This window comes from Geotrypetes seraphini, chromosome 3 (genome assembly GCF_902459505.1).
Source record: "Geotrypetes seraphini chromosome 3, aGeoSer1.1, whole genome shotgun sequence".
Classification (NCBI taxonomy): Eukaryota; Metazoa; Chordata; class Amphibia; order Gymnophiona; family Dermophiidae; genus Geotrypetes; species Geotrypetes seraphini.
This window is the reverse complement of record NC_047086.1, coordinates 2,207,370-2,235,027: the sequence shown is the minus strand read 5'-3', so window position 1 is coordinate 2,235,027 and position 27,658 is coordinate 2,207,370. Positions and strand designations below refer to the sequence as shown.

Genomic DNA, 27,658 nt, shown 5'->3' with positions numbered 1-27,658 from the left:
CCTTGAGAAGAGAAGACTGAGAGGGGATTATTATTATTATTATCTCTATTATTATAGAGACTTTTAAATTGCTAAAAGGAATCGACAAAATGGAGCAAGCTCACTACCAGCAGGGGGAAAGGATGGAGAGCAAGAAATAGCTTTATTCACATTGGAGAATGTGACCCAGACTCGGACCAGAGGTCATGGCCTGAAGCTGAGAGGGGATACGACCAGGACAAATGTCAGAAAGTTCAGCTTCACACAGCGAGTGGTGAACGCCTGGAACTCTTTCCCGAAAGAGATGGTGGAGGAAACTACCATTCTAGGATTTAAGGGAAAATTGGACGCACATCTTCTTGCAGGACACATTGAGGGATACGAGTGACCAATGTATGCACCAGGGTACGCCTGGCTGAGCCTGTGCGTGTGCGGATCACCGGCCTGGATGGACCCCGGGTCTGATCCGGTGCAGGCATTTCTTATGTTCTTAACCACCCTCTGGGTAAAAGAGAACTTCCTAGCATTTGTTCTAAACCTGTCCCCTCTCAGTTTCTCCGAGTGACCCCTTGTACTTGTGGTTCCCCACAGTCTGAAGAATCTGTCCCTGTCTACCTTCTCTTTGCCCTTCAGGATTTTGAAGGTTTCTATCATGTCTCCTCTAAGTCTTCGCTTTTCCAGGGAGAACAGCCCCAGCATTTTCAACCTGTCAGTTCTTCTGGCCCTAGATGTAGATTGCTCTGAGAAAGATGTTGTGACGTATTGCCCAATCCCAAATCTTCAGAGCTTCCTGGCAAAGAGACAGGGATCCCGTACCTCCCTGTTTGTTGACATAATACATGGCCACCTGGTTGTCCGTCCAAACCAGGGTCACGTGGTCTTGAAGCAGATGACGAAAGGCTTTCAGAGCATTGAAAATGGCCCGAAGCTCCAGCAGATTGATGTGACAGCGACGATCCATGCGGGACCAAAGGCCCTGGGTATGGAGACTGTCGAGGTGAGCCCCCCATGCGTACGCGGAAGAGTCTGTTGTGATTACCTTCTGCGGAGGAGGCGCGTGAAACAGAAAACCTCTGGAAAAATTGGAAGAGAGCATCCACCAGTGGAGAGATCGCCTCAACAAAGGAATCACTGCAATGTGTTGAGAGACGGGTTCCCGGTCCTGCTGCCACTGCGACGCCAGGGTCCGAGGAACTTGGAGGTGAAGTCTGTTAAAAGGAGTCACATGAACTGGAGGTCATGTGACCCAGCAGGACCATCATGTGCAGGGCTGAAACAGACAACAGAAGAGAAACCCTCTGGCAAAGGCGAATGAAGGCATCCTGACGAGGCCAAGTTAGGAAGGAGCGAAGGCAAATAGTTTCCAGCACCGCTCCGATGAATTGAAGAGACTGAGAGGGACACAACTGGGACTTGGGAAAGTTGACCTCGAAGCCCAGACTTTGAAGGAAGGTAATAGTCCGGTTGAGACGGCGCTTTGATGGAGGTATGGAAACATCTGAAGACCCTACGACCGAAGGGCCGCTGACGGCACTTTGTGAAGACCCTCGGGGAGGATGCGAGTCTGAAAGGAAGAATCCGATACTGGAGATGGAGATTCCCCACCCGAAATCTCAGAAATCTGTGAGAGGCTGGATGAATTGGGATGCGAGTGTAAGCCTCTTTGAGATCCAGCGAGCATAACCAATCCCCCTCATCCATCAAGGGGTACAACGTGGGAAGAGAGAGCATGCTAAACTTTTCCTTGATCAGAAACTTGTTCAATGCTCTGAGATCCCAAATAGGATGTAGGTTCCCGGTTTTCTTGGGGACTAGAAAATACCGGGAGTAGAACCCGGTGTCCTGTTGACACAAAGAAACTTCCTCGACCACCCGGAGGTGAAGGAGGGCTCGAGCCTCCCGAAGAAGAAGGGGAAGCTGCGACCTGTTGGAAGGACACTCTTTTGGAGGCAGGTCTGGAGGTACTGTCAGAAACTGAAGGAAGTACCCCTCCCGGATGACGGTGAGAACCCAGAGGTCCGATGTAATCAGCTCCCACTGATGACAGAAAAGACTGAGATGACCTCCGATGGGCAGGAGAGAAGGTTGATGGATGAAAGAGGGGGCGGCATGCTCAGACCAGGATTGTCAAAAAGACGGCGCAGGTTTAGCCGCCGCAGGGGCCTGAGGCTTTTGGGGGGGGGGGCCCTCTGCTGCTACTGATATCTGGGCAGTGGGTGGGAAAACACCAGCATAGACTTTTAGGGATAGCGCCGAGGCGGCTGTTTGAATGACTTAGGAGGAGCCACCTTCGCCTTTGGCCTTACCAGGGAGGTGAAGGACCTCTCATGCTCTGAGAGGCATTTGGTAGCTGCTTCGATGGAGTCATCAAACAGCTTGGTGCCCACACAAGGAAGATTCGCCAGACGATCCTGGAAGTTAGGGTCCATGTCCACTATGCGCAGCCAGGCCAAGCAACGCATAGCCACCACAAAGGCCGTAACCCTCGATGACAATTCCAAAGCATCATATGTGGCCTGGAGCATAAAGAAACGAATCTGAGAAAAAGTCTCCTGAAGCTGGCGGAACTCCGGCAGACGGTGAGCCGCCAAATCAGCAAGGAAAGACGGCGTGGTCTTGATGCAGTGCTTGAAGTAGGATGTAAAGTTAAAAATATAATTGAGGACCCTGTTCACCATCATCGAGTTCTGGTACAGATGACGGCCGAACTTGTCCATGGTACGCCCCTCCCTACCCGGGGGGACAACAGCGTAGACCTTGGAGGGGTTATACTTCTTTAAAGAAGATTCCACAACCAAAGATTGGTGGGAGAGCTGCACCTTCTCAAACCCTTTGCACGGGACCATCCGATAGCAGGACTCCATCTTGGACGGTATGGCAGGAATGGCATAAGGTGTCTCCAAATTCCAGAAGAAAGTCTGCTTCAAGACTGGGTTCAGCGGGAGGCACAGAGATTCCCTGGGCAGATGGGGAAGCTCCATCTCCACCAAATACTTCGGGGTATATCTGGATTAAGACTGGAGATCCAGCTGAAGAGCCTTCCCCATGTCCACAATGAACCTGGTGAAGGAGTAAGTCTTGGAAGAGGAAGGCCCCTCCAGAGGCGTCAAGGATCTGGACCTCGGGGCAGCTGAGGAGGGAGAAGCCTCCCTCGAATACTGCACCAGCATATCCATGTCTAAAAGCATGGACACCGAGGAAGCTCTACTAAGAGACAGCGGAGGCGAAGAATGCTTACGCTTAAGCTGCCGGGAGGGAGAAGACCCTGGAGTCCGAGGAATGGAAAACTGCGGGGCAAGCTTCGTAGAGCCCAGGGAGGAGGAGACCCTCTGGAACGGCTGTGAGGAGGGAATCCTCGTCATCGACTTGGAGACCGAGGAGGTGTGGAAGACAGCCGAGGCCAGGCCTCAACCCTATGGTGCACAGAGGCCTCGACGGACCTCGAGGCGCCGGAGACCTACCCCACCGAGGAGGGTAGTCTTTCAGCCACTTGGCAGACAGATGCTTCGAAGATGAGGCACGTTTCGAATGGTTCTTCAATCGTTGCGGGGCAGCCAGTGACGCAGGCCTCGAAGGAACAGGTGAAGAATCACTCGAAGACAACCGGCGATGCTTGTCCCGGGGACCTCAGTAGGGCACTCAGGCTGGCTCGCAGGGAGCAGGGTTGAGGCAGGGGCAAGCTGGGCCAGAACAGAGGAGATCTGTGTGGTCAGAATTGCCTTAAGCATGTCCTCAAACATCGGCACCAAGACCAATGGATCTCGTCGGGCAGATGCAGCAGTGAGCTCCAATGAGGGCGACCTCAAGGAAGAGTATTTCCGTAGCTTGGAGGCACGCATGGAGGGAGGTCTTGTAGAGGCTAGCAGGACTGTACTTACTGCCTGGGATGCCAGAGACTCCGTGGAAGGCTTCTTCGGTTGGGAACCTGAAGGAGGAAGAGGAGACTTATCTGAGGACGAGGCTTTAGCAGGCGGAGCAGACGGGGCCTTCAAGGTCGAGGGCGACTTGATCGAGGCCAAGGTCTTGTCTGCAGGCTGTTCCATCGTGCCGAAGAGCTCAAGGATCTGGGCATGCCGCCAAAGAACCTGCGGTTGGAGAGTGGCACAATGCGGGCAGGACTGTTCGGTGGTCGGAGCCCAGGCACTGTATACACCAACGGTGGAGGTCGGTAATAGAAATCACCCGACCACACTGAGTGCACCTTTTAAACCGGGTAACAAGCCGGGACATAAGGAAAAAATCTAGCCATGGCCGAACGAGGTCAGGCGGCCGAATGGAAACCTGGGGTCCCCCGGACCAAACAAACAAAAAATCAAAAATACAATTCTTTTTTTTTTTAACGCGCCACACAGCGACTCACATGATTACAAACAAGAAAGCAAGCCGCGGTGCAAGAAGGCACAGAGCTGGGAGACAGGGCTCTCTGGCTTCGCGGAAAACTAAGAACTGAGGAGACGCATGCCCTAACTCAGGCGGGAAGGCACACACGCTTGCACGGTGCAGTTCTAGCAAACTTTGAAGATCTTCAATCAAGTTTGCTTGAAAAGCTGTCCACGACGGGGCTCCATGGATGACATAACCCACATGTAGAGAATATGCTGCCTGCTTGTCCTGAGATAAAAGGCAGTTTTAAAGGGAACTGAGCCCTTTTACTGGCACATCTCAGGAATTATTATTATTTTTTATAACTTAAATAGAACAGACTCCACGACTCTCAAAGCTGAAGGACTCTACAAAAACGTGGGGAGGTGAAGGAAGGTTTGTGAGGGACCCAGCACGAGACCCGCCAAGTTTAAGACCCCAGAGGTTGGACGGACCCCCAAACAGGAACCGTCCAAACTCTATCCAGCACAAAAGAGGAACCCATGAGTCCAAAATAAAGTTCCAACATTACTAAGAGGGGAGCCAAATTAGTCTTATCACCTGCTTTAGCGGAGGCTGAGGAAGACTGGATAGCTAGGGGGGAATCTATCCTGATATACAAGTTTGTGCTCAGTCTCCACCTGCTGGTAGCAGTGAGGTATATAACCCATTCGTAAGGACTATACCAGTCGATATAGAATATTGTTTTTTGAATCTGAGGGGTCAGTGGGGGAGAGATGAAGTGAGGAGATTTATAGACTTATGTACTGTATGTTATGTACAAAAAGCTATATTGCAAAGTACTGGAAAACCACACACACCTCAGGCAAAAGAGAAGTGGTTCAGTCCCTGACGGACATTCATTCAGTGGAACGCTTTGCTGCTTTTCAGACCATAAAATGAGCTATCTTAATAGACTCTGGGACTCTTATTTGCAATGTTGGAAGGAGCAATCCAAATATTGACTGAAGAGCAGACGTGGCCCTTCCTAGGCATCTGGAGTGAGGGGGATGGACTATCTTTGGGGTGATAAAGATCTAACTGTTGGAGTGGTTGGGAAGTATTGGGGAACAGTATTAAAATTAAAGTCAACAGTGAGGTATCTGCGATTCATAAATTTAGTTTTATTTTACAGTTTTTGAGTAGTTTTAAATGTAATGCTCAATAACTTCATGGTAGGCCCCTTAGCCTTTATAGGGTCCTGTGAAAAAGTCCCAAATTAAATTTCCACCAACAGATTTTGGTTCAGAGAGGAGACAGATGCTATCACCTGCAAAAAGCCTATTAACGATGAACTAAGCACAAAAATTCAGCCTTCATCCAAAATCCCAACACAAGATTCCAAAGGAAAGTATTCATTTGTCTTAATGTTGAGACAGAAAAATGCTCCTTTCTTCCAACTCCTTGAAAATATTTTCCATTTGTGACCTGAACACATTAGCCCATGGATTAATTACACTTTTTGGTGGGTAAATGTGTGTACCACAGTATGATGGCGGAACGTTTGGGGAATAGTAAGTCCTTTAATGATGTATGGAGTCCATTGACTACTTTTGTTGCATTACAGTAAGGGTCATGTTTCTTTCTTTTTCATTAGATTTCTTTACACATCCGGAGGGTGGGTGGGTGTGGGGACGGAAATGTACTTTGAGAAGTTAAAATATTGTAATCACTTCTTATGTTTTATTGTATTAATAATTAAGATGAGGATGGGAGTAAATGACGGAAATGAGGAACACCGACCTAGATGTGGTGGCGATATCCGAGACTTGGTTCACGGACTCCCATGGGTGGGATATGGCTATACCGGGATACAACTTATTTCGGCGGGACAGAGAAGGCAAAATGGGAGGAGGGGTAGCACTATACACTAAAGAGGACATCAAAGTTACCAAAATCGCAGATGTCAAGTACACCGGGGAATCCCTCTGGGTGAATTTGGCTAGGGGGAAAGACAAATGCCTGTATCTTGGTGTAGTATACAGACCTTCAAGACAACAGGAGGACATGGATATAGAATTAGTCGAAGACAATGAGAATATCACTTTGCGTGGAGACACAGTATTGTTAGGAGACTTCAATATGCCTGATGTGGATTGGAACAATCTTTGCGCTACGACCAGCGGCAGCAGGAAGCTATTAACCTCTATAAAGGGAGCGAGACTCAGACAAATGGTATTAGAGCCCACTAGGGATCCGGCGATACTAGACCTAATACTCACCAACGGAGAAAGTGTCACAGAGGTCTCGGTAGGCGATACGTTGGCCTCCAGTGACCACAACATGATATGGTTCAACCTCAGGAAAGGTTTCACTAAGTCAAGCACATCAACCAAGGTCCTCAACTTTAAGGGCACAAACTTTGAAAGCACTGCAAAACTATGCCGAAACAGATAATGTAGAGGTAATGTGGTCAACTCTGAAATCAACCTTACACGAAGCAACCAACCGCTACGTCAATTCAGTAAGTAAACGGCGAAGAAACAATAGACCACAGTGGTTCTCTGCAGAGATCTCAGACCTCATAAAAAAGAAGAAAAGAGCGTTCATCCTCTACAAACAATCAGGGAAGCGAGAATCCAAGGAAGACTATCTGGCAAAGTCAAAAGGGAGGCCAAACTCCGAATGGAGGAGAACCTTGCGAAGAACATCAAGAAGAGTGATAAATCCTTCTTCCGGTATATTAGTGACAGAAAAAGAAACACAGATGGGATAGTACGCCTTAGGAAACCCGACGGGAACTATGTAGAATCGGACTCCGACAAAGCCAAACTTTTAAATGAATATTTCTGCTCAGTCGTCACTTGCGAGGCGCCCGGATCCGGCCCTCACCTGCCGACGAGGGAAAACTCGGAAGACCCGTTTCAAAATTTCGAGTTTACGCCCAGTAGTGTCTATGAGGAGCTATCAAGACTCAAGGTGAACAAAGCTATGGGACCGGACAAACTACACCCCAGGGTGCCCAGGGAGTTGAGCGACGTCCTGGCGGAACCATTATCCACGCTCTTCAATCTTTCCCTAAGTATAGGAAGAGTCCCGTTGGATTGGAAAATGGCTAACGTCATTCCACTCCAGAAAAAGGGATGCAGGACGGAGGATGAGAATTATAGACCGGCGAGTCTCAAATCAATAGTGAGTAAACTTATGGAAACACTAATCAAACGCCAATTGGATACGATCCTGAACGAGGAGAATCTACGAGATCCCCATCAACATGGTTTTACGAAGGCAAGGTCCTGCCAATCAAATCTGATCAGCTTCTTTGACTGGGTAACAAGAAAGCTGGATATAGGGGAGTCCCTGGACGTCGTGTACTTGGATTTCAGCAAAGCGTTTGATAGCGTCCCACACCACAGGTTATTGAGCAAGATGGGTTCGATGGGACTGGGTGAAACATTAACCGCATGGGTTAGGGACTGGCTTAGAGGTAGACTTCAGAGGGTAGTGGTAAACGGTACCCTCTCCGATACGACGGAGGTGATCAGCGGAGTGCCACAGGGCTCGGTCTTGGGCCCGATCCTATTTAACATCTTTGTAAGAGACTTGGCTGAGGGGCTATAGGGTAAAATTACATTATTCGCCGATAACGCCAAACTATGCAACATAGTAGACAACCGCACAACAGATGAAAGCACAGTGCCCGACAAAAGCTCAATGCCCGACAGTATGACACAGGACTTACTCCTACTGGAGTATTGGTCAAAGACTTAGCAACTAAGTTTCAATGCCAAAAAATGCAAGATCATGCACCTTGGCGGCAAAAATCCATGCAGGACTTACATCCTAAATGGTGAGATCCTAGCAAGGACTGTAGCAGAACGTGACTTGGGGGTGATCATTAGCGAAGACATGAAGACTGTCAATCAAGTGGAGAAAGCTTCATCCAAGGCTAGACAAATCATGGGCTGTATCCGTAAAAGTTTTGTCAGCCGTAAGCCCGAGGTCATAATGCCGTTGTACAGATCCATGGTGAGACCCCATCTGGAATACTGTGTACAATTCTCGAGGCCGCATTATCAAAAAGATGTGTAAAGAGTTGAATCGATTCAGCGAATAGCCACCAGGATGGTCTCAGGTCTCAAGGATCTCCCGTATGAGGAACGACTGGGTAAGTTGCAGCTGTACTCACTCGAGGAACGCAGAGAGAGGGGAGACATGATCGAGCTGTTCAAATATGTCACAGGCCGTATCGAGGTGGAAGAGGATCTCTTTTTCCTTAAAGGACCCACGGCAACAAGAGGGCATCTGTTGAAAATCAGGGGTGGGAAATTTCATTGCGACACCAGAAAATATTTCTTCACTGAAAGGGTGGTTGATCGCTGGAATAATCTTCCACAACAGGTAATTGAGGCCAGCAGCGTGCCAGATTTTAAGAAAAGATAGGATTGGCATGTGGGATCTCTTCATGGAGGTAGTTAGGGGGTGGGCCATTAGTGTGGGCAGACTAGATAGGCCGTGGCCCTTTTCTGCCGTCATGTTCTATGTTTCTATGTTAATGTAATAATTGTATAGTTATTAGTGCGTTCTATGCAGTATTTATGATTTACCAATTGTATTGCACTATCAAAGTTTGAAAATCAATAAAGATTTAAACAACAACAAAAAAAAATATCTGTGGCCTGTGGTTCTCAACGTGCTCTCAAAGCTAATGAGTTCACAGGAGCTTACACCCTAGTGGCTCCACACCAAGTCCTTGGCAGACACACCCAGCTAGTCAGGTTTTCTGGGGACCCACAAAGAATATTCATGAGATACATTTGCATGCTCTACCTCCATTGTATGCAAATCTATTTCTTGCATATTAATTTTGGATATTCTGGGTTGAGAACCTCTGCTTTACATAGGCATAACTCACACAAGACATTTATTGTCACTGACACCAAGGAAAAGCTTAGAGAGAACATCCCCATCCTTATGATGGGGATGTTCAGGAACCATCAGAGAAATAGAGGGGACGGGACTTCTGCCAGGAGCAGTGCTTTTTCCACCATGACCATCTCAGAGAAAAGAACAATGGGGAAATAGTCCTTAACTAGTGGAGAGGAAGCAGCCCCACTTCACACAGATGGGTGTATTAACTACTGGGGACAGGCCCCTTCAAAGTGGTCCTTCCTCTGTACCTTCCTGTATAGTTACCTTTCACAGTAAGATTGAAACATCCCAGTCGATCCCCTGATAGCGAATCCGCCCCGCATTGCAGCACCACAGCACTGGGCTGGTACATCTCCATCACTTTGGAAATAATCTAGGAGGAAAGGAAATACAGAGTTAACCTGCTGCCGCTCCAGCAGGCAGAGAGCAGTCATAGGTAGCACCACTCACCGGCTTAAAGATTTGCCCATAAGACTCGTCATCTATCCCGTCTCTCATGGGGAAGTTAACAGCATAGTATTTGCCTTTTCCTGCTCCAATATCCTGCAAGTAAAACCAAAGTAACCTTTGCTGTAAATCAAAGTATACCACAGCCCTAATACCTGCTTCCACAACCTTTTCCATTTTAAACTGCTTTAGGAGATCAAGAAAATGAATATCAAATACTTCCTAAAAGCTGCACTTATGTCTTCATACAGTGCAGAGAAGAAAAGTTATTTTAACATGGTGCTGATTGATTGTAGCAGTTTTCCAGGTCTTGCCGTGTCTGTGTCAAAAGAACCGACGTTTCAGCCATCAGGCTGTGGCTATACAGATCAGAATTCATCAAACCCAGGCCTTGCAGATAGACCAGGAGAACTGAAAAACTGGCCTCAAGGATATGAGTGGGGTCTAAAAAGAAGGTCTCTACTAACATGTAGAACCCTCTTCTTACTTTGCTGTAGCCTCCGCAGTGGCACCAGCACCAGCATGTCCTGTGTGTGGTGTCGGTGCCTGAAGATCTGCTTCCTGTGCTGGGTCTTGAGAGTTCACGTTTGACGTGAGAGTTCACGTTCGACGTGAACTCTCAGGCCTTGAGCATGTGCACATGCTCAAGGCCCAGCACAGGAAGCAGATCTTCAGGCACCGGCACCACGCACAGGACATGCTGGTGCCAGTGCCGCTGCTGAGGCTACAGCAAAGTAAGAAGAGGGTTCAAGTGGGTTGGGGGACCTCAGCTCGCGGCGGGGGAGTGCCCGAAGGCGGCAGGGGGGGGGAGGTGCCCGATCACGGGAGGGAGGGTGCCGGTTCGCAGGGGGGGGGGGGCGCTTGCAAATCGAAGCGCGGTCGGTTTTCAAGGCGCCGATTTTGCAAATGTTTTGCTCGTCTTGCAAAACACTTGCAAACTGGTGCAATCGTAAACCGAGGTACCACTGTAGTTTGATTTGATATGTAAGTATGTAATTCTTTACAGTGTATCCTTATTTTGTGTGACAAATGTAAAAGTTTTATTTTGTATTTTAATATGTAACTCGTCCTGGATAAGGGCAGGTGACAAATAAACAAACAAAAACAAGCAAAAACTAAGGAACCCGACAAAAGGCCACATCCTCATTTCCCCCTCAAGCCCAGAGAATGTCTGAACCTGTTCCATGATAGTAGCCTTGTTTTCATTACTTCCATTCGCTCACTACTCTTTCCATACACAAGTACAGTATTTCCTTTGATTACTCGAGTCTACTTTTTCACCTTCATCCTTTACTCCAGTGTTTCTATCCCACTGCAAGAGGCCTGCTTCCTTTGACTTGTCTATCTTATCTCCCCTCTCCTGTCTTTCTTCCAAAGTATTCATAGAAGATCTGTTTGTCCCACATATGCTTCATGATGAACATAAGAACATAAGAATTGCCACTGCTGAGTCAGACCAGTGGTCCATCATGCCCAGCAGTCCGCTCACGCGGCGGCCCTCTGGTCTAAGACCAGCACCCTAACTGAGACTAGCCCTACCAGTGCACGTTCTTGTTCAGCAGAAACTTGTCTAACTTTGTCTTGAATCCTTGGAGGGTGTTTTCCCCTATAACAGCCTCTGGAAGAGCGTTCCAGCTTTCTACCACTCTCTGGGTGAAGAAGAACTTCCTTACATTTGTACGGAATCTATCCCCTTTCAACTTTAGAGAGACCACTGCTCTTAGGAAAAGTTCCATCCTACTGACATCATTCTAAAGGTGTGCTATCCAGAATGAGGTCTCTCAAGAGATGTACACAAAGGCATTACCAACTCCTTTTTCCTGCTGGCCATTTCTCTCCCTATGTATCCCAGTATCCTTTTGGCTTTTGCTTTTACCTTATCAGCTTGTGTGATTCGCTTAAGATTGTTCAACATGATTACTGCCAAGTGCCCTCTCTTTTTCTGGGTAAATCAGAATTTCACTCACTATACTGTACTGTTCCCTGGGATTTTTGAACTCAAAATGCAAGCACCTCAACCCCAAGTGCATACACCTGCACGTCACCCGAGAGCACACCTCCACATCAGTCTCACATACATTGAAGCTACTAAGTAGTAAATTTAAAACAAACTGGAGAAAATATTTCTTCACACAACATGTAATTAAACTCTGGAATTTGTTGCCGAAGAATATGATAAAATCAGTTAGCTTAGCAGGGTTTAAAAAGGCATTGATAATTTCCAAAAGAGACATCCATAGGCCATTATTGAGATGGCTTGGGGAAATCCACTGCTTATTCCTAAGATAAGTAGCATAAAATCTGTTTTACTACATAGGACCCCAAGTTCCTTCAGCACCCTCAGATGTACACCATCCGGCCCCATTGCTTTGTCTACCTTTATTTTATCTAGCTCCTCACGAACAAATCCCTCTGAAAATCAATCAAGGCCTACCACTCCTCCATCCCTTTTCATATTTGTCTTCTGCACTCCCATTCCCGGCGCGTCACAGAAAGCACAGTTACTTACCGTAACAGGTGTTATCCAGGGACAGCAGGCATATATTCTCACATGTGGGTGACGTCATCTACGGAGCCCCGATGCAGACAGCTTTTTTCAAGCAAACTTGATTGAAGATTTAAGTTTGCTCTGCTGCTCCACGCATGCGTGCCTTCCTGCTCCACTAGAGGGCGCATCCCCTCCTCGTGGTCTCCAGATCACGTTACCAGCAAAGAAGCCAACCTTGGGGAGGTGGGTGGGTTGTGAGAATATATGCCTGCTGTCCCTAGATAACACCTGTTACGGTAAGTAACTGTGCTTTATCCCAGGACAAGCAGGCATGATATTCTCACATGTGGGTGACCTCCAAGCTAACTGAAAAGGGATGGAGGGAAGTTGGCAATTTAAGAAAACAGATTACGCAATACCGATTGGCCAAAACGGCCATCGCTCCTGGACAATGTATCCAGACAGTAGTGGGAGGTGAAAGTATGAACCGAAGACCACGTGGCAGCCTTGCAGATTTCCTCAATAGGCGTGGACCGGAGGAAAGCTACAGAAGCTGCCATCGCTCGGACCCTATGTCCCGTTACTCGACCATGCAGCGCGAGACCAGCCTGAGCGTAGCAAAAAGAAATACAAGCAGCTAACCAGTTGGACAAGGTGCGCTTGGAAACAGGGCAACCCAACCGATTAGGGTCGAAGGACAAAAACAATTGTGGAACTGTCCGGTGAGACTGAGTGCGTTGAAGGTAAAAGGCCAACGCTCTCTTACAGTCAAGAGTGTGGAGCGCCACCTCTCCAGGATGAGAGTGGGGCTTGGGAAAAAACACAGGCAAAACAATGGACTGATTGAGGTGGAAATCAGACACCACTTTAGACAAAAACTTAGGGTGAGTGCGGAGAACCACCTTGTCATGATGGAATACAATGAAAGGCGGGTCCGCCACCAGCGCCTGCAGCTCACTGACCCGCCGAGCGGAAGTGAGTGCGAGTAGGAAAATCACCTTCCAAGTGAGAAACTTAAGATGGCATTTGTCCAGAGGCTCAAACGGAGGTTTCATGAGTTGAGCCGGAACCACATTAAGATCCCAAACCACCGGGGAAGGTTTGAGAGGAGGGTGAACATTCAAGAGACCTTTCATGAAGCGAGAAACTAAGGGATGGAGTGAGAGAGCCTTCCCCTCCAGGAGCTGGTGAAAGGCAGCAATCGCACTAAGATGTATTTGAATGGAGTTGGTCTTCAGGCCGGAGTGCGATAAATGAAGTAAATACTCCAGAACCAAAGACACAGGGACCGACACCGGGTTCTGGCGGTGAGAAGAACACCAGGATGAGAATCTAGTCACTTTTGGGAATAGCAGATTCTAGTCGAGGCCTTCCTTGAAGCCTCCAATATTTCCCTGACTGATTGAGACATCGGGAGAGAAGTCAGGGGGAAAGAAACCAAGCAGTCAGATGAAGAGACTGAAGATTGGGATGTAACAGCGAACCCTGACTCTGAGATAGCAGAGAGGGAAACGGAGGCAGAAGTAGAGGTTCCCTGACACTGAGTTGAAGTAGAAGGGGAAACCAAGGCTGGCGCGGCCACCGAGGGGCAATCAAGATCAGAGTGGCTCGCACCGATTTGAGGTGGACCAGCGTCCGCAGGATCAGAGGAAAAGGCGGAAACGCGTACAGAAACCTGTCCTCCCAATCCAGGAGGAAGGCGTCTGCCTCGAGGCGGTCCGGGGAGTACATCCGGGAGCAGAAGTGAGGCAGTTTGTGATTGAGGGGGGAGGCGAACAGATCTATCTGAGGGGTCCCCCACTTGTCGAATACCTGTCGTAAGGCCTGAGAGTGCAGTGACCACTCGTGCGGCTGGAGGAGGCGGCTGAGTCTGTCCGCCAGACAATTCCGCTCTCCTTGGATGTACACCGCTCGAAGGAAGATGTTGTTGGCAACCGCCCACTTCCAGAGGCGCAGAGCTTCCTGACAGAGGGACCAAGACCCCGTCCCCCCTTGCTTGTTTACGTAGTACATTGCCACCTTGTTGTCGGTCCGAACGAGAACCACCCGGTCGTGTAGCAGATGTCGGAAGGCCACGGCAGTGAGGTAGATGGCCCGAAGTTCCAGCACGTTGATGTGACAGCGAAGGTCCTCTGCTGACCACATTCCCTGAGTGCGTAGACCGTCCAGATGAGCCCCCCAAGCGTACTCCGACGAGTCCGTAGTGAGTACCTTGCTGTGTGGAGAGGCTAGAAAGAGCAAACCTTTGGAAAGATTTGAAGAGTCGGCCCACCAGCGGAGCGATCGTTGCAAGGAAGGAGTCACTTGCACGAGGCGGTTGATCGGGTCCCGATCCTGACGCCATTGAGAGGCCAGAGTCCATTGAGGGATCCGCAGGTGGAGACGGGCGAAGGGTATGATGTGGATGGTAGAGGCCATGTGGCCCAGAAGCGTCATCATCTGCTGTGCTGAGACCGAGGTCAGTAGCGAAATCCGTCGACTCAGACTTACTAATGCCTCCAGACGTGGAGGGGGAAGGAAGGAATGGAGGCGAGTCGTGTCCAGCATGGCTCCGATGAACTGTAAGGATTGAGAGGGGTGCAACTGGGATTTTGGAAAGTTTACCTCGAACCCCAGACCCTGAAGGTAAATAATAGTCTGTCGGGTCGCTGAGATAACCCCCTCCCTGGACGGGGCTTTGATCAGCCAGTCGTCCAGGTAGGGGAATATCTGAAAACCCTGAGAGCGCAAGGCAGCTGCGACCACCACGAGGCACTTTGTGAAGACCTGAGGTACGGCGGTTCGAGGTTTCGATCATTTTAGAGCGACGCTTCGCCCCGCGGCGGTCCGTGGAGGGATAGCGTCTCGAGAGCCTCGGCGAGGAATCCGAGGAAGATGAAATGCGGCGAGGTTGGCGCACCTTGCCCCGAGGGGGCTCGCCGCGAGGCTCAGGCTGGTCTGGCGCACGCGAGGTCGAGGTCGGGACCGGTTGCAGATGGGCCAGCGCAGCGGACAGCTCCGACGAGATCATCGCCCGGAGCATGTCTTGAAAAACGGGCACGGACAGCATCGAGGGCATGTCCGATGCCGCAGTGCACTCCACTGAGGGCAACCTCGATTTTGAGTATTCCCGGGTGGTGGAGGCACGTCCCTAGGCTTTGGAGGACTTCACCGGGGCTGAGGACATGGTCTTCCCCCAAGCGCCGCCGGTGTCCCCGAGGCTGGCTTCTTCGTCGGCGCGGAACCTGAAGAAGGAAGAGGAGACTTACCCGGAGCCGAGGCTTTCTGCGTACCCGAGGACTTCGGGGTCGAGCCTCGAGGCGGTGCCGAGGTATTCGGGGCCGAGGTCAAGGCCGGGGCCGACCTCGAGGCCGAGGTAGTGGGCTGGTCGCCATGCGGGCTTTCCTTCGACGGAGGGCCCGGTTCTGAAAAATAGCGCACTGGGGGCAAGAATCGGTTGGATGGGCGGCCCCCAGGCAGAGGATGCACCGGCGATGCGGGTCTGTGATAGAAAGAAGCCGCTCGCACCGGGTGCACTTTTTAAAGCCGGTCAAAGGCCGGGACATAGAAAACGAAACTGGCCGCGGCCCAAGTAGCCACGCGGCCGCGGCGACCCGTAAGCCTCCGGGTCGGTCAAAATGAAGCAGGAACAGATAAATAAAAACCAGAAAAAACATGCACAGCGACTAAATCAATAAAACAAGAAAAAAACGCGGTGCTAGAAGGCAGTTGGGGCAGAGCCTAAAAATACACGACTTCTAGGCTCAGCGGAAAAATTTGAACTGGAGACCACGAGGAGGGGATGCGCCCTCTAGTGGAGCAGGAAGGCACGCATGCCTGGAGCAGCAGAGTAAACTTAAATCTTCAATCAAGTTTGCTTGAAAAAAGCTTTCCGCATCGGGGCTCCGTAGATGACGTCACCCAGATGTGAGAATATCATGCCTGCTTGTCCTGGGATAACAGAAATATTTGTTAAGCAAATCAGCCTTTTCTTTATCAACGCCTATATATTTCTCCCCTCCACTTTTTAGACTCACAATGCCACTTTTTCATTTCTTACTATCACTGATATATCTAAAAAATGTCGTCTCCCCATTTTACTGTATCAGCTATTTTTTCTTCCATTTGCATCTTTATTTCCTGACTACACGACCAGACTCAACTTTTCCAGATATTTTTTCCCGTCTTCCTCTTTCTCTGATCTTTTGTGTTTATAAAAGCTAACCTCTTATTCCTTACCTTCTCAGTTATTACTTTTGAAAACCAAAGCAGCCTTCTCTTTCTTTTATTTTTACTTACTTGCTTCATAAAAAGGTTTGTCGCTCTTACAATTACTCCTTTCAGTTTTGCCCACTGTATTTCCACTCCTTCCAGACGTTCCCATCCAAACAATTCCTTGATGTAATCCCCCATCTGAACAAAATTAGTTTTTTTAAAAATCTAGAACCTTTGCTTTTGAATGAGCCCTCTCTATACCCATCTTAATATTAAACAGTGAACACTGGATGCCAAGTGATCACCCACTGTAAAATCAGAAACACTTTCCCCAATTGTAAGCAATAAGTCCAGTATGACTAGTGTGACCATATTGCTCCAGAAAAAAGGAGACGGATTGAGACATCCGGGTTTTACTTCCATTGAAAGCAACCAAGATGTCTCAATCTGTTCTCCTTACTTCCATTACTTTCAATGGAAGTAAAACCCGGATGTCTCAATCCGTCCCCTTTTTTCTGGAGCCATATGGTCACACTAAGTATGACCCCCATCCCACATGGGTTCCATTACCACCTGGTGAAACAGTTCTCCTTCTAGAGAATCCAGGATCTCCCTACTTCTAGAAGACTCCGCAATAGGGATATCTTAATCAACATCCAGCATGTTAAAAATCACCTATTCGCAAGCATTCCCCTTTTTTAGATATATTCTGAATGTTTACTATTAAATCTTTATCTACTTCTTCCATCTGTGAAGGAGGTCTGTATATCACACCAATGTAAATATATTCACCATTCCCTCGTTCCAAATTGATCCACAGTGCCTCTTCCTTGCCCTGCAGATCCTGCAATTGTGTGGGAGGTCGTGGAAAATCACCAACAGTGGAGCTGCCAAGATACACCTACAGTGAGTGAGGACCAAGATACACCTGGAGGACAATCACAAGGAAGATGAGTCCGGTGCAAGCCAATGCCAGGATGAGGGAAGATGGAAGTGCACAGAGGACACAGACCTACAGCTGGAGAGATGGTCATACACCAGGGACACGGACCTGCGGCTAGAGAGGCAAGAGAAGATAGAGAGGACAGCAATCGTCGTGGGGGATTCCATCATCAGACAAGTCAACAACCACATAGCGGGAGGAAGAAAGGATGGCTGATGACCTGTCTACCGGGAGCCAAGGTAGAAGATATAGTGAGCCAGATCGACAGGATCATCGACAGCGTGGAAGAGGAACATACGGCAGTGGTGATCCACATGGGGACAAACAACGTGAGCAACAGGAACTACAGCAGGGAAGGACTGAAGGACCAGTTCTGGAAGCTAGGAGGGAAGCTGAAGAACAGAATGCAGAGGGTAGCGTTCTCGGAGATCCTGCTGGTACTCAGGGCTGACGAGAAGAGGCAGATGGAGCTGCAAGCAATCAACGCATGGATGAGGCGCTGGTGTGAGAAAGAAGGATTACACTTCGTGCGCAATTGGACAACGTTCAGGGGGAAAATCAAGCTATTCAGGATGGATGGACTCAACCTCAGTGGAGACGGAACGAGGCTACTTGCAAGCAACATCAAGAGAGAAATTGAGAAGTTTTTAAACTAGAAAGAAGGGGAAAGCTGACAGTCGACCAAGAGTCGATGATTCGGGAACCGGTATACCCAGAGGATACCGTGCAGGAAGATTGCGGGGAAGACTCACCGGATCATAGGCAAGACAGAAATCCGGACAGCTCGAAAGGGACACAAGAGGGAAGGAAATGCAAGAAAATAACAGGCCGCAAACTCAAGTGTATGTACATGAACGCAAGGAGCCTAAGGAATAAGATGGGGGTATTGGAAGCTATGGAACAAAAAGATAAACTTGACATCATCGGCATCACGGAAACACGGAACGAGGAAAACGTCTAGGACACTGTGCTATCGGGATACAAGCTATATCGCAGAGACAGAGTAGGTCAAAAAGGTGGAGATATTGCCCTATATGTCAAAGAGGGAATTTAGTCTACCAGAGAGAACACTTTGGAAACAAAAAATAAGGTAGAGTCTCTATGGGTCAAAATTCCAGGAACAAATGGAACGGAAACGAAGATCGGCATCTACTACCAACCCCCAGGGCAGTCCGAAGAAATTGATGGAAAAATGACGGACGAGATTAAACGCAACTGCAAGGGAGGCAATGCAGTTATCATGGGTGACCTCAATTATCCGGAGATAAACTGGAACCTAGGCACCTCTGGCTACAGTAAGGAGACCAAGTTCCTGGATGCTGTAGGCAATTGCTTCCTGGAACAACTTGACAAGGAAAATACGAGAGGAAATGCAATTCTGGACTAATTCTAAATGGACTTCGAGGACCGGCACAAGGTGTAGAAGTAGAAGGGACGCTGGGAAGCAGTGATCACAATATGATCCGCTTCAATCTGGACACAGGGGCAAAACATCGATCCAGAACAATGGCTAAGGCACTGAACTTCCAAAAAGGGAATTACGAAAGGATGAAACTCATGGTGGGGAAGAAGTTTAAGAAGAGGATAAGCACTGTAAAAACGCTTGAGCAAGCATGGTCCCTTTTTAAGGACACAGTCACCGAGGTGCAAAATCTATATACTGTATACCGCATATCAACAAGGGATCCAAGAGGAAAAACAACAAGGAATTGGCATGGCTCACTATAGCGGATCAGAGACAAGAAGACAAAAACGGCCGAAAACTGGAAAAAGCACAAACAACATCAAAACAAGTGCCATAAGGCGGTAAGAGGGGCCAAGAGCGACTACGAGGAAAAAATAGCCAAAGAGGTAAAAAACTTCAAGCCGTACTTTCGATATAACACGGGGAAATGACCCGCAAAAGAAGAAGTGGGGCCGTTGGATGACCATGGAATAAAGGGAGTGCTAAAGGAGGACAAAACTATCGCTGACAAAATGAACACATTTTTTGCGTCTGTATTTACCGAAGAGGATATACACAACATACAGGAAGCCGACAGGCTATACACAGGAAACGAAGACAGGGTTGACGGTTAGTCTAGAAGAGTTATGCAGGCAGATTGATAGGCTTAAAAACTTTAAATCCCCAGGACTGGATGGCATCCATCCGAGGGTAATCAAGGAACTGAAAGGGGCTATAGCTGAACTGCTTCAACTAATAGCCAATCTGTCGATCAAATCAGGAAGGATTCCGGAAAACTGGAAAGTGGCGAATATTACATCGATCTTCAAGAAAGGTTTGAGGGGAGATCCGGGAAACTACAGACTGGTGAGCTGACGTCGGTACCGGGAAAGATGGTAGAGGCACTGATAAAGGACCGCATCACTGATTATTTTGATGGACACAATCTGATGAGGACCAGCAAGCACGGCTTCAGCAAAGGAAGATCTTGCTTGACGAACTTGCTGCACTTCTTCGAGGGAGTAAACAGGCAGATAGACAAGGGTGACCAAGCTAACATTGTATATCTGGATTTTCAGAAGGCATTTGACAAGGTCCCACATGCGAGCCATGGAATCAAGGGTGAAATACTAACGTGGATTAAAAACTGGCTGGTGGATAGGAAACAAAGAGTGGGATAAATGGACAATACTCTGACTAGAAAAGCGTCACGAGTGGAGTGCTGCAGGGTTCGGTGCTTGGACCTGTGCTTTTCAACATATTTATAAACGACCTGGAAATTGGTATGATGAATGTGGTGATTAAATTTGCAGATGATACGAAGTTATTCAGAGTAGTGAAGATGCAGAAGGATTGCAAAGACCTGCAATGTGACAAACACACTCGAGAAATGGGCCACAACATGGCAAATGAGGTTTAACATGGATAAGTGTAAGGTGATGCATGTCGGTAACAAAAATCTTATACACAAATACAGGATGTCCGGTGCAATACTTGGACAGACCTCCCAGGAAAGGTTAAAGGGCTGGAGGAGTTGCCGTACAGCGAGAGATTAGAGAAACTGGGCCTCTTCGCCCTTGAAAAGAGGGGACATGATCAGTATATCAAAATAAAGAAACTTGAAACATCCAAGATAATGAAGGGAATAGACAGCACAGTTACTTACTGTAACAGTTGTTATCCAGGGACAGCAGGCAGATATTCCCACACATGGGTGACGTCACCGACGGAACCCCGCAGCGGACAGCCTCGAAAGCAAACTTGCTTGAAGATCTCGATCTTTCGAGCACTGTACCGCGCATGAGCGCGTGCCTTCCCTCCCGAACTAGGGGGCGCATCTCCTGAGAGGATCCTCAGTTCAGATACCTAGCCAAGAAGCCAACCAGGGGAGGTGGGAGGGTTGTGGGAATATCTGCCTGCTGTCCCTGGATAACAACTGTTACGGTAAGTAACTGTGCTTTATCCCAGGACAAGCAGGCAGCATATTCCCACACATGGGTGACCTCCAAGCTAAGTAAAAAGGGATGGAGGGAAGTTGGCAATTTACAAAAAAAGATTTTGCAAAACAGATTGGCCAAAGTGGCCATCCCTCCTGGATAAGGAATCCAGACAATAATGAGAGGTGAAAGTATGAACCGAGGACCAAGTGGCAGCTTTGCAGATTTCCTCAATAGGAGTTGATCGAAGGAAAGCTACAGATGCCGCCATAGCTCTAACTTTGTGGCCCGTCACTCGACCTTGCAGAGGAAGACCAGCCTGAGTGTAGCAGAAAGAAATACAAGCAGCCATCCAGTTGGAGATTGTGCGTTTTGATATAGGACGTCCCAACTTGTTTGGATCAAATGAGATGAAAAGTTGAGGAGATGTTCTGTGAAGTTGAGTGCGTTGGAGGTAGAAAGCCAAAGCACATTTACAGTCCAAGGTATGAAGAGCAGCTTCTCCAGGATGAGAATGAGGCTTTGGAAAAAACATAGGTAGAACAATAGACTGATTGATGTGAAATTCTGAAACAACTTTAGGTAAGAATTTAGGATGAGTACGGAGGACCACCTTGTCATGGTGAAAAACTGTGAAGGGTGGATCTGCAACTAAAGCTTGTAAGTAACTGTGCTTTATCCCAGGACAAGCAGGCAGCATATTCCCACACATGGGTGACCTCCAAGCTAAGTAAAAAGGGATGGAGGGAAGTTGGCAGAAGTGAGAGCAATCAAAAACACAGCTTTCCAAGTGAGATACTTGAGGTGGGCTTTGTCAAGCGGTTCAAAAGGAGATTTCATAAGTTGAGCTAAAACAACATTGAGATCCCAAACCACTGGAGGTGGTTTAAGCGGTGGATGGAGATTGAGAAGTCCTTTCATAAAGTGAGAAACGATAGGATGTGCAGAAAGGGGTTTTCCATCCAAAGGCTGATGAAAAGCAGCTATAGCACTAAGATGGACTCGAATAGATGCAGTTTGAAGTCCAGATTGTGATAAATGGAGTAAGTAGTCCAGAACGGATGTCAAGGAGGAAGATCTGGGTGGCAAGTGACGTGTAGAACACCAAGCAGAGAATCTAGTCCACTTCTGGCCATAACATTGTCTAGTTGATGGTTTTCTGGAAGCAAGTAAGATATCTTGAACAGACGGAGAGAATTGAGAAAAGTCTGTTATGCAGAAAGGTACCAAGCTGTTAAATGTAGAGACTGCAGATTGGGATGAAGCAAGGATCCTTGACTCTGCGTGAGTAGAGAGGGAAATACTGGTAGAAGAAGAGGCTCCCTGGTGCTGAGTTGAAGTAGAAGGGAGAACCAAGGTTGTCTGGGCCACCGAGGAGTTATCAGAATTATGGTGGCATGTTCTGACTTCAGTTTGACTAGAGTCTTGAGAATCAGAGGAAACGGAGGAAAAGCATAAAGGAACTGATTCCTCCAGTCCAGTAGAAACGCATCCGCTTCGAGACGTTGAGGGGCATAGATGCGGGAGCAAAATTGAGGCAGTATGAAGTTGAGAGGTGACGCAAACAGATCTATCTGTGGAGTTCCCCAACGGGCAAAGATTTGGCGAAGAGTAGGAGAATTGAGTGTCCATTCGAGGCTGTAGAAGACGACTCAATTTGTCCGCCAAATAATTGTGTTGACCCTGAATATAAACAGCTCTGAGGAAGATGTTGTGAAGAATTGCCCAATGCCACAATTTCAGAGCTTCTTGACAGAGGGAGTGAGAGCCCATCCCTCCCTGTTTGTTGACATAATACATGGCTACCTGGTTGTCGGTACGTACAAGAATCACCAAGTCGTGAAGGAGATGTTGAAAAGCTTTGAGAGCATAGAATATCGCTCTGAGTTCCAATAGATTGATATGACACCGACGGTCTGCTTGAGTCCAGAGACCCTGAGTGCGAAGACCGTCCACATGAGCTCCCCATGCGTACATTGATGAGTCGGTTGTGAGGACTTTCTGATGAGGAAGAGGGTGGAACAGCAAGCCTCTGGAAAGATTTAAAGAGAGCATCCACCAATGGAGAGACTTCCGCAATGAAGGAGTTATGGAAATCAGTCGAGTTGGTGGATCCACTGATTGCTGCCATTGGGATGCCAGTGTCCATTGAGGAATACGAAGGTGAAGTCTGGCAAAAGGAATCACATGAACTGTAGAAGCCATGTGACCGAGCAGAACCATCATCTTTCGTGCTGGAACAGTTGAAAGTTGGAAGAGTTGTTGAGAAATCTGAAGCAGGGCGGCCTGACGTGGTTGTGGAAGGTATGCTCTCAGATTGATAGTGTCCAGAGTTGCTCCTATGAATTGGAGAGACTGAGAAGGAGTCAACTGAGATTTGGGAAAGTTGATGTGAAATCCCAAACTTTGCAGAAAAAGAATAGTCTGTTGGGTCGCTGCAATAACCCCTGAAAAAGAGGGAGCCTTGATGAGCCAGTCGTCTAGGTATGGAAATACTTGGAGACCCTGGTTGCGAAGAGCTGCAGCCACGACCACGAGACATTTTGTGAAAACCCTGGGAGAAGAAGCCAATCCGAAGGGGAGAACTCGGTACTGCAGATGAAGGTTTCCTACTTGGAATCTGAGGTACTTGCGAAATGCTGGATGAATAGGGATATGAGTATACGCCTCTTTGAGATCGAGGGAACACATCCAATCCCCTTGGTCCATTAAGGAATATAAAGTTGGCAGTGTGAGCATTCGAAATTTCTCTTTGACTAGATATTTGTTGAGAGCTCTGAGATCCAGGATCGGTCGCAAATCCCCCGTCTTTTTGGGAACTAGAAAATAACGGGAGTAGAATCCCAAGTTCCTTTGGGAAAGAGGAACTTCTTCCACAGCTCGTAGGAGAAGCAGAGCTCGAGCTTCTTGGAGAAGAAGGGGAAGATGCGACTGATTGGAAGGACACTCTCTTGGATGGCGATCTAGAGGCACCTGAAGGAGCCGAAGAGAGTATCCCTCTCGTAGGATGGTAAGCACCCAGAGATCTGATGTAATGAGCTCCCACTGGTGATAAAATGTGGAAAGGCGACCCCCTATGGGGAGGGGAAAATTTGGAAACAGAGAAATTTGAATGCTCATGTCGAGATTGTCAAAAAGACTGAGCAGGCTTGGTGGCAGCAGGAGTCTGAGATTTTTGTTGTCGCTGTTGTTGAGGAGGACAACGAGGAGGAGGTCTTGAAAAAGCAGGAGTCGTTTTCTGAGGATAACGACGTGGAGTCTGTTTGAAACCTCTAGTTGGTGCAGGTTTAGGTTTTGGTCGAATGAGGGAAGCAAAAGAGCGTTCATGTTCTGAAAGACGCTTGGTAGCTGCCTCAATAGAGTCATCAAATAATTCATTTCCCTGACAAGGTAGATTTGCCAATCTATCTTGAAGGTTGGGATCCATGTCCACAATACGTAACCATGCTAAACGACGCATGGCTACAGCAAAGGCCGATACTCGAGACGAGAGTTCAAATGCATCATATGAGGCTTGTAACATGAAGAGTCGTAATTGAGAAAGAGTCTTAAGGATGAGTTTAAATTCTGAAAGACGAGTGGTAGAGATATCCGGGTAAAAAGATGGTAAAATCTTCAGAAAATGGTTGAAGTAGGACGTAAAGATGTAGCTGTAATTAAGAACTCTATTTGCCATCATAGAGTTTTGGTATAAACGGCGACCAAACTTATCCATGGTACGACCTTCTCTACCTGGAGGAACTGAAGCATAGATTTTGGAAGGATGTGCTTTCTTTAAAGAGGATTCTACTACCAGGGATTGATGAGATAGTTGAGACTTTTCATAACCTTTACATGGAACTGTTCGATAACGGGATTCCAATTTAGATGGAATGGCAGTGATGGAATAAGGAGTCTCCATATTACGAACAAAGGTTTGTTTCAGAACAGGAGTCATAGGTAATCTGAGGGACTCTTTCGGTGGATGAGGAAGCTCCATATCTGCTAAATATTCAGGAGTATATTTAGAATCTGAATGAAGATCCAGTTTGAGAGCTTGTCCCATATCAAAAATAAATTTGGCAAAAGAAATGGATTTGGAATCAGACGCTTCCTCAGGAGATACACTGCGAGATTTAGGAAGAGCTGAGTATGAGGGAGAAGCCTCTCTAGAATATGGTGAAAGTGGTTCTGAGTCTAGACGTAGAGTCACAGAAGAAGCTGCACTGTGAGGTGGAGTAAGAGAATGTTTTCTCTTCAGGCTCCTGGATGGAGAAGTACCAGGTGTACGTGGTACAGAATGAGTCGAGGTCTGTGGTGAACTGTCTTGACGGGGTGGCTTCGATGGTGGAGTCTTCGGTTGAGAAGGACTTCGAGTCGATGCGCGATGGTGTCGAGATCTGTGCTTCTGCTTCGAAGAATGAGGCAGAGAAGTCTCAGTATCCAATGCCGAAGACTCCCTCCGAAGCTTGGGAGCAATAGGTCTCGAATGCTTCGACCGGTGCTTCGGAGGAGGCGAGTCTGGAGAAGAATCAGACGAAGAAATTTTCTTCGGTGTCCTGGATCGGCCTCGAGATACTGGAAGCTCTGGTTGTGTGACAGGCTGATCAGTCCGAGGCAAGGTCGAGGACGGGACCAATTGAGCCACTAAGGAGGAAATCTGAGTGGTGAGTATAGATTTCAGCATGTCCTCCAGCATCAGCACCGAGACAGAAGATTCTGACCTCGTAGGTGCAGCAGTACGCTCCGAAGAGGGCGACCTCGAAGGTGAGTATTCCCTTATCTTGGAGGTACGCTTGGAAGATGGACGTGCAGAGGAGTCTGGTGGCTTCTTGGGTACGGTACCTGAAAGAGAACCCGGAGACTTACCCCCCATAGAAGACTTCGCAGATGGCACCGTCTTCGAGGGAACCGAAGCAGGTAAGGTCGAGGCCTTCGAGACCGAAGCTCCAGCCGGAGCCTGGGTCGAAGCCTTCGAGACCGTAGTCGTCGATGTCGTCGGAGTGAAGCCTTCGAGACCGGGGCAACCGCCGAGGCCGAAGCAGAATCCGAAGGTTGCTCCATGTCTCCGAAAAGTTGAAAAAATTGAGTGCACCGGCGTCGAAAAGCCCGTGGAGTAAGAGTGAAACAACGGTGACAATCTTCGGGGGAATGAGTGGGACCCAGGCACTGTAGACAGCGGCAGTGGGGATCGGTGACTGAAATCACACGATTACACTGGCGACAACGTTTGAACCCGGTAAGAGGCCGGGACATGGAAAAAATAAAGTCCGTGTCGAACGAAAGGAGCAAATGGGCCTAGGCCCAAGGCTCACCGGCCGGACACAAAATCAAAGAAACAATTGAAACTTTTTTATTTTTATTTATTTATTTTTTTTTTTAAGAAAAGAAATAGGAGAGCACAGCGACCGAACTTAACTGAAAGAAAAGAAACAGCCGCGGTGAAGAGAAGGCAATGCTGCAGAGATGTAGAAAAACGTGTCTTCTTGTCTCCGTGGAATTAAACGAACTGAGGATCCTCTCAGGAGATGCGCCCCCTAGTTCGGGCGGGAAGGCACAAGAGCATGCGCGGTACAGTGCTCAAAAGATCGAGATCTTCAAGCAAGTTTGCTTTCGAGGCTGTCCGCTGCGGGGCTCCGTCGGTGACGTCACCCATGTGTGGGAATATGCTGCCTGCTTGTCCTGGGATAATTAGTAGATAAAGACAGGTTGTTCACCCTCTCCAAGGTAGGGAGAACGAGAGGGCACTCTATAAAGTTAAAAGGGGATGGATTCTATACAAACGTAAGGAAATTCTTCTTCACCCAGAGAGTGGTAGAAAACTGGAACGCTCTTCCGGAGGCTGTTAGAGGGGAAAACACTCTCCAGGAATTCAAGACAAAGTTAGACAAGTTCCTGCTGAACCAGAACGTACACAGGTAAGGCTAGTCTCAGTTAGGGCACTAGTCTTTGACCTAAGGGCCGCCGCATGAGTGGACTGATGGGCACGATGGACCACTGGTCTGACCCAGCAGCGGCAATTGTTATGTTATTATAATGCTACTCCCTCTCCTTTTCTTCCTACCCTGTCTTTCCTGAACAGATTAAAGCTCAATATAACTATATCTCAATCATAGTTCTCCATGAACTACATCTCCATGATCACCACTATATCCAACTCCTCTTCTTCCATCACAGCTTCTAGATCCAGAATTTTGTTTCCTATACTTCAAGCATTAGTATTTACTGTTTTACAGACATTGCCCCCCTTTCCCATCCGTATAGAGATATTCAGTGATTTACTTACCTAAGGGCTTATACTCACCGGGGGGGGGGGAGGGGAGAGGCTTTGATCACCCTGCCCCATAGATAATTTGCAGTCTTGAAAAAAAGGTCAAATTCTCCAGGAACTGTTCCAAAACTGAGCGATCTGTGTGAATATCTGATGCCAATAAGAAGTAATACAGGGATAACACCAAAACATATGGTTGCAGTACATTTTGGACAGGTGTCCGTATCACTTATATGTGCCTCAAATGCCCTGCTTGTAGTAAAATAAGCATGGAGGAAAAATTTGTAGTACCTTTCTTTTTCTGTGGCTGTTAACAACTTGTCTCCTTTTTTTAAACTTTTCTTGAGTAGGTCAGTTGTAATTGGCGTTTGGAGATCCTGAGACCACTTGGAAGCAATCTCTTTGTAATCCAATTCCCCTGCTGTCTCTTGCAAAAACTTGTGATGAAAATGCAGGGGAATGGGTACTTGAGCAGTTAAGCAGAGAGCTTCTGATAATTTTTCTTAAGTGTCCTCCATAGATATTGCTCTTGTGAAAGATGAAACGTAATGCTGCAATTGTAGGTATGGATACCAGTCTCTGGAGGATAAATGGAAGGTCCTTTTAAGAGTTCCAAAAGATTGTAGTGTCTTGTCAGCCTGTAGTGTTTGTGATAGGTAAATTAGACCTTTCTGGGATCAAACTCGGAAAGCCTAATGACTTTGTCCAAGAATAAAGTCTGTATTTCCCACGATAGGCAAAC

General features: G+C 47.8%; 1 protein-coding gene across 3 annotated transcripts in view; it reads right to left on the bottom strand.

The window, feature by feature from the left end:
- Positions 1-27,658, bottom strand: part of HDAC2 (histone deacetylase 2) — a 345,065-nt gene that overhangs the window by 137,152 nt on the left and 180,255 nt on the right. For all 3 annotated transcript variants that reach the window (XM_033936641.1, XM_033936642.1, XM_033936643.1), the window contains 2 exons: positions 9,664-9,756; positions 9,478-9,586 (listed from right to left, as the gene is read on the bottom strand). In XM_033936641.1, coding sequence (XP_033792532.1) covers positions 9,478-9,586; positions 9,664-9,756 — 202 coding nt within the window. The remainder of the gene's footprint in view (positions 1-9,477; positions 9,587-9,663; positions 9,757-27,658) is intronic.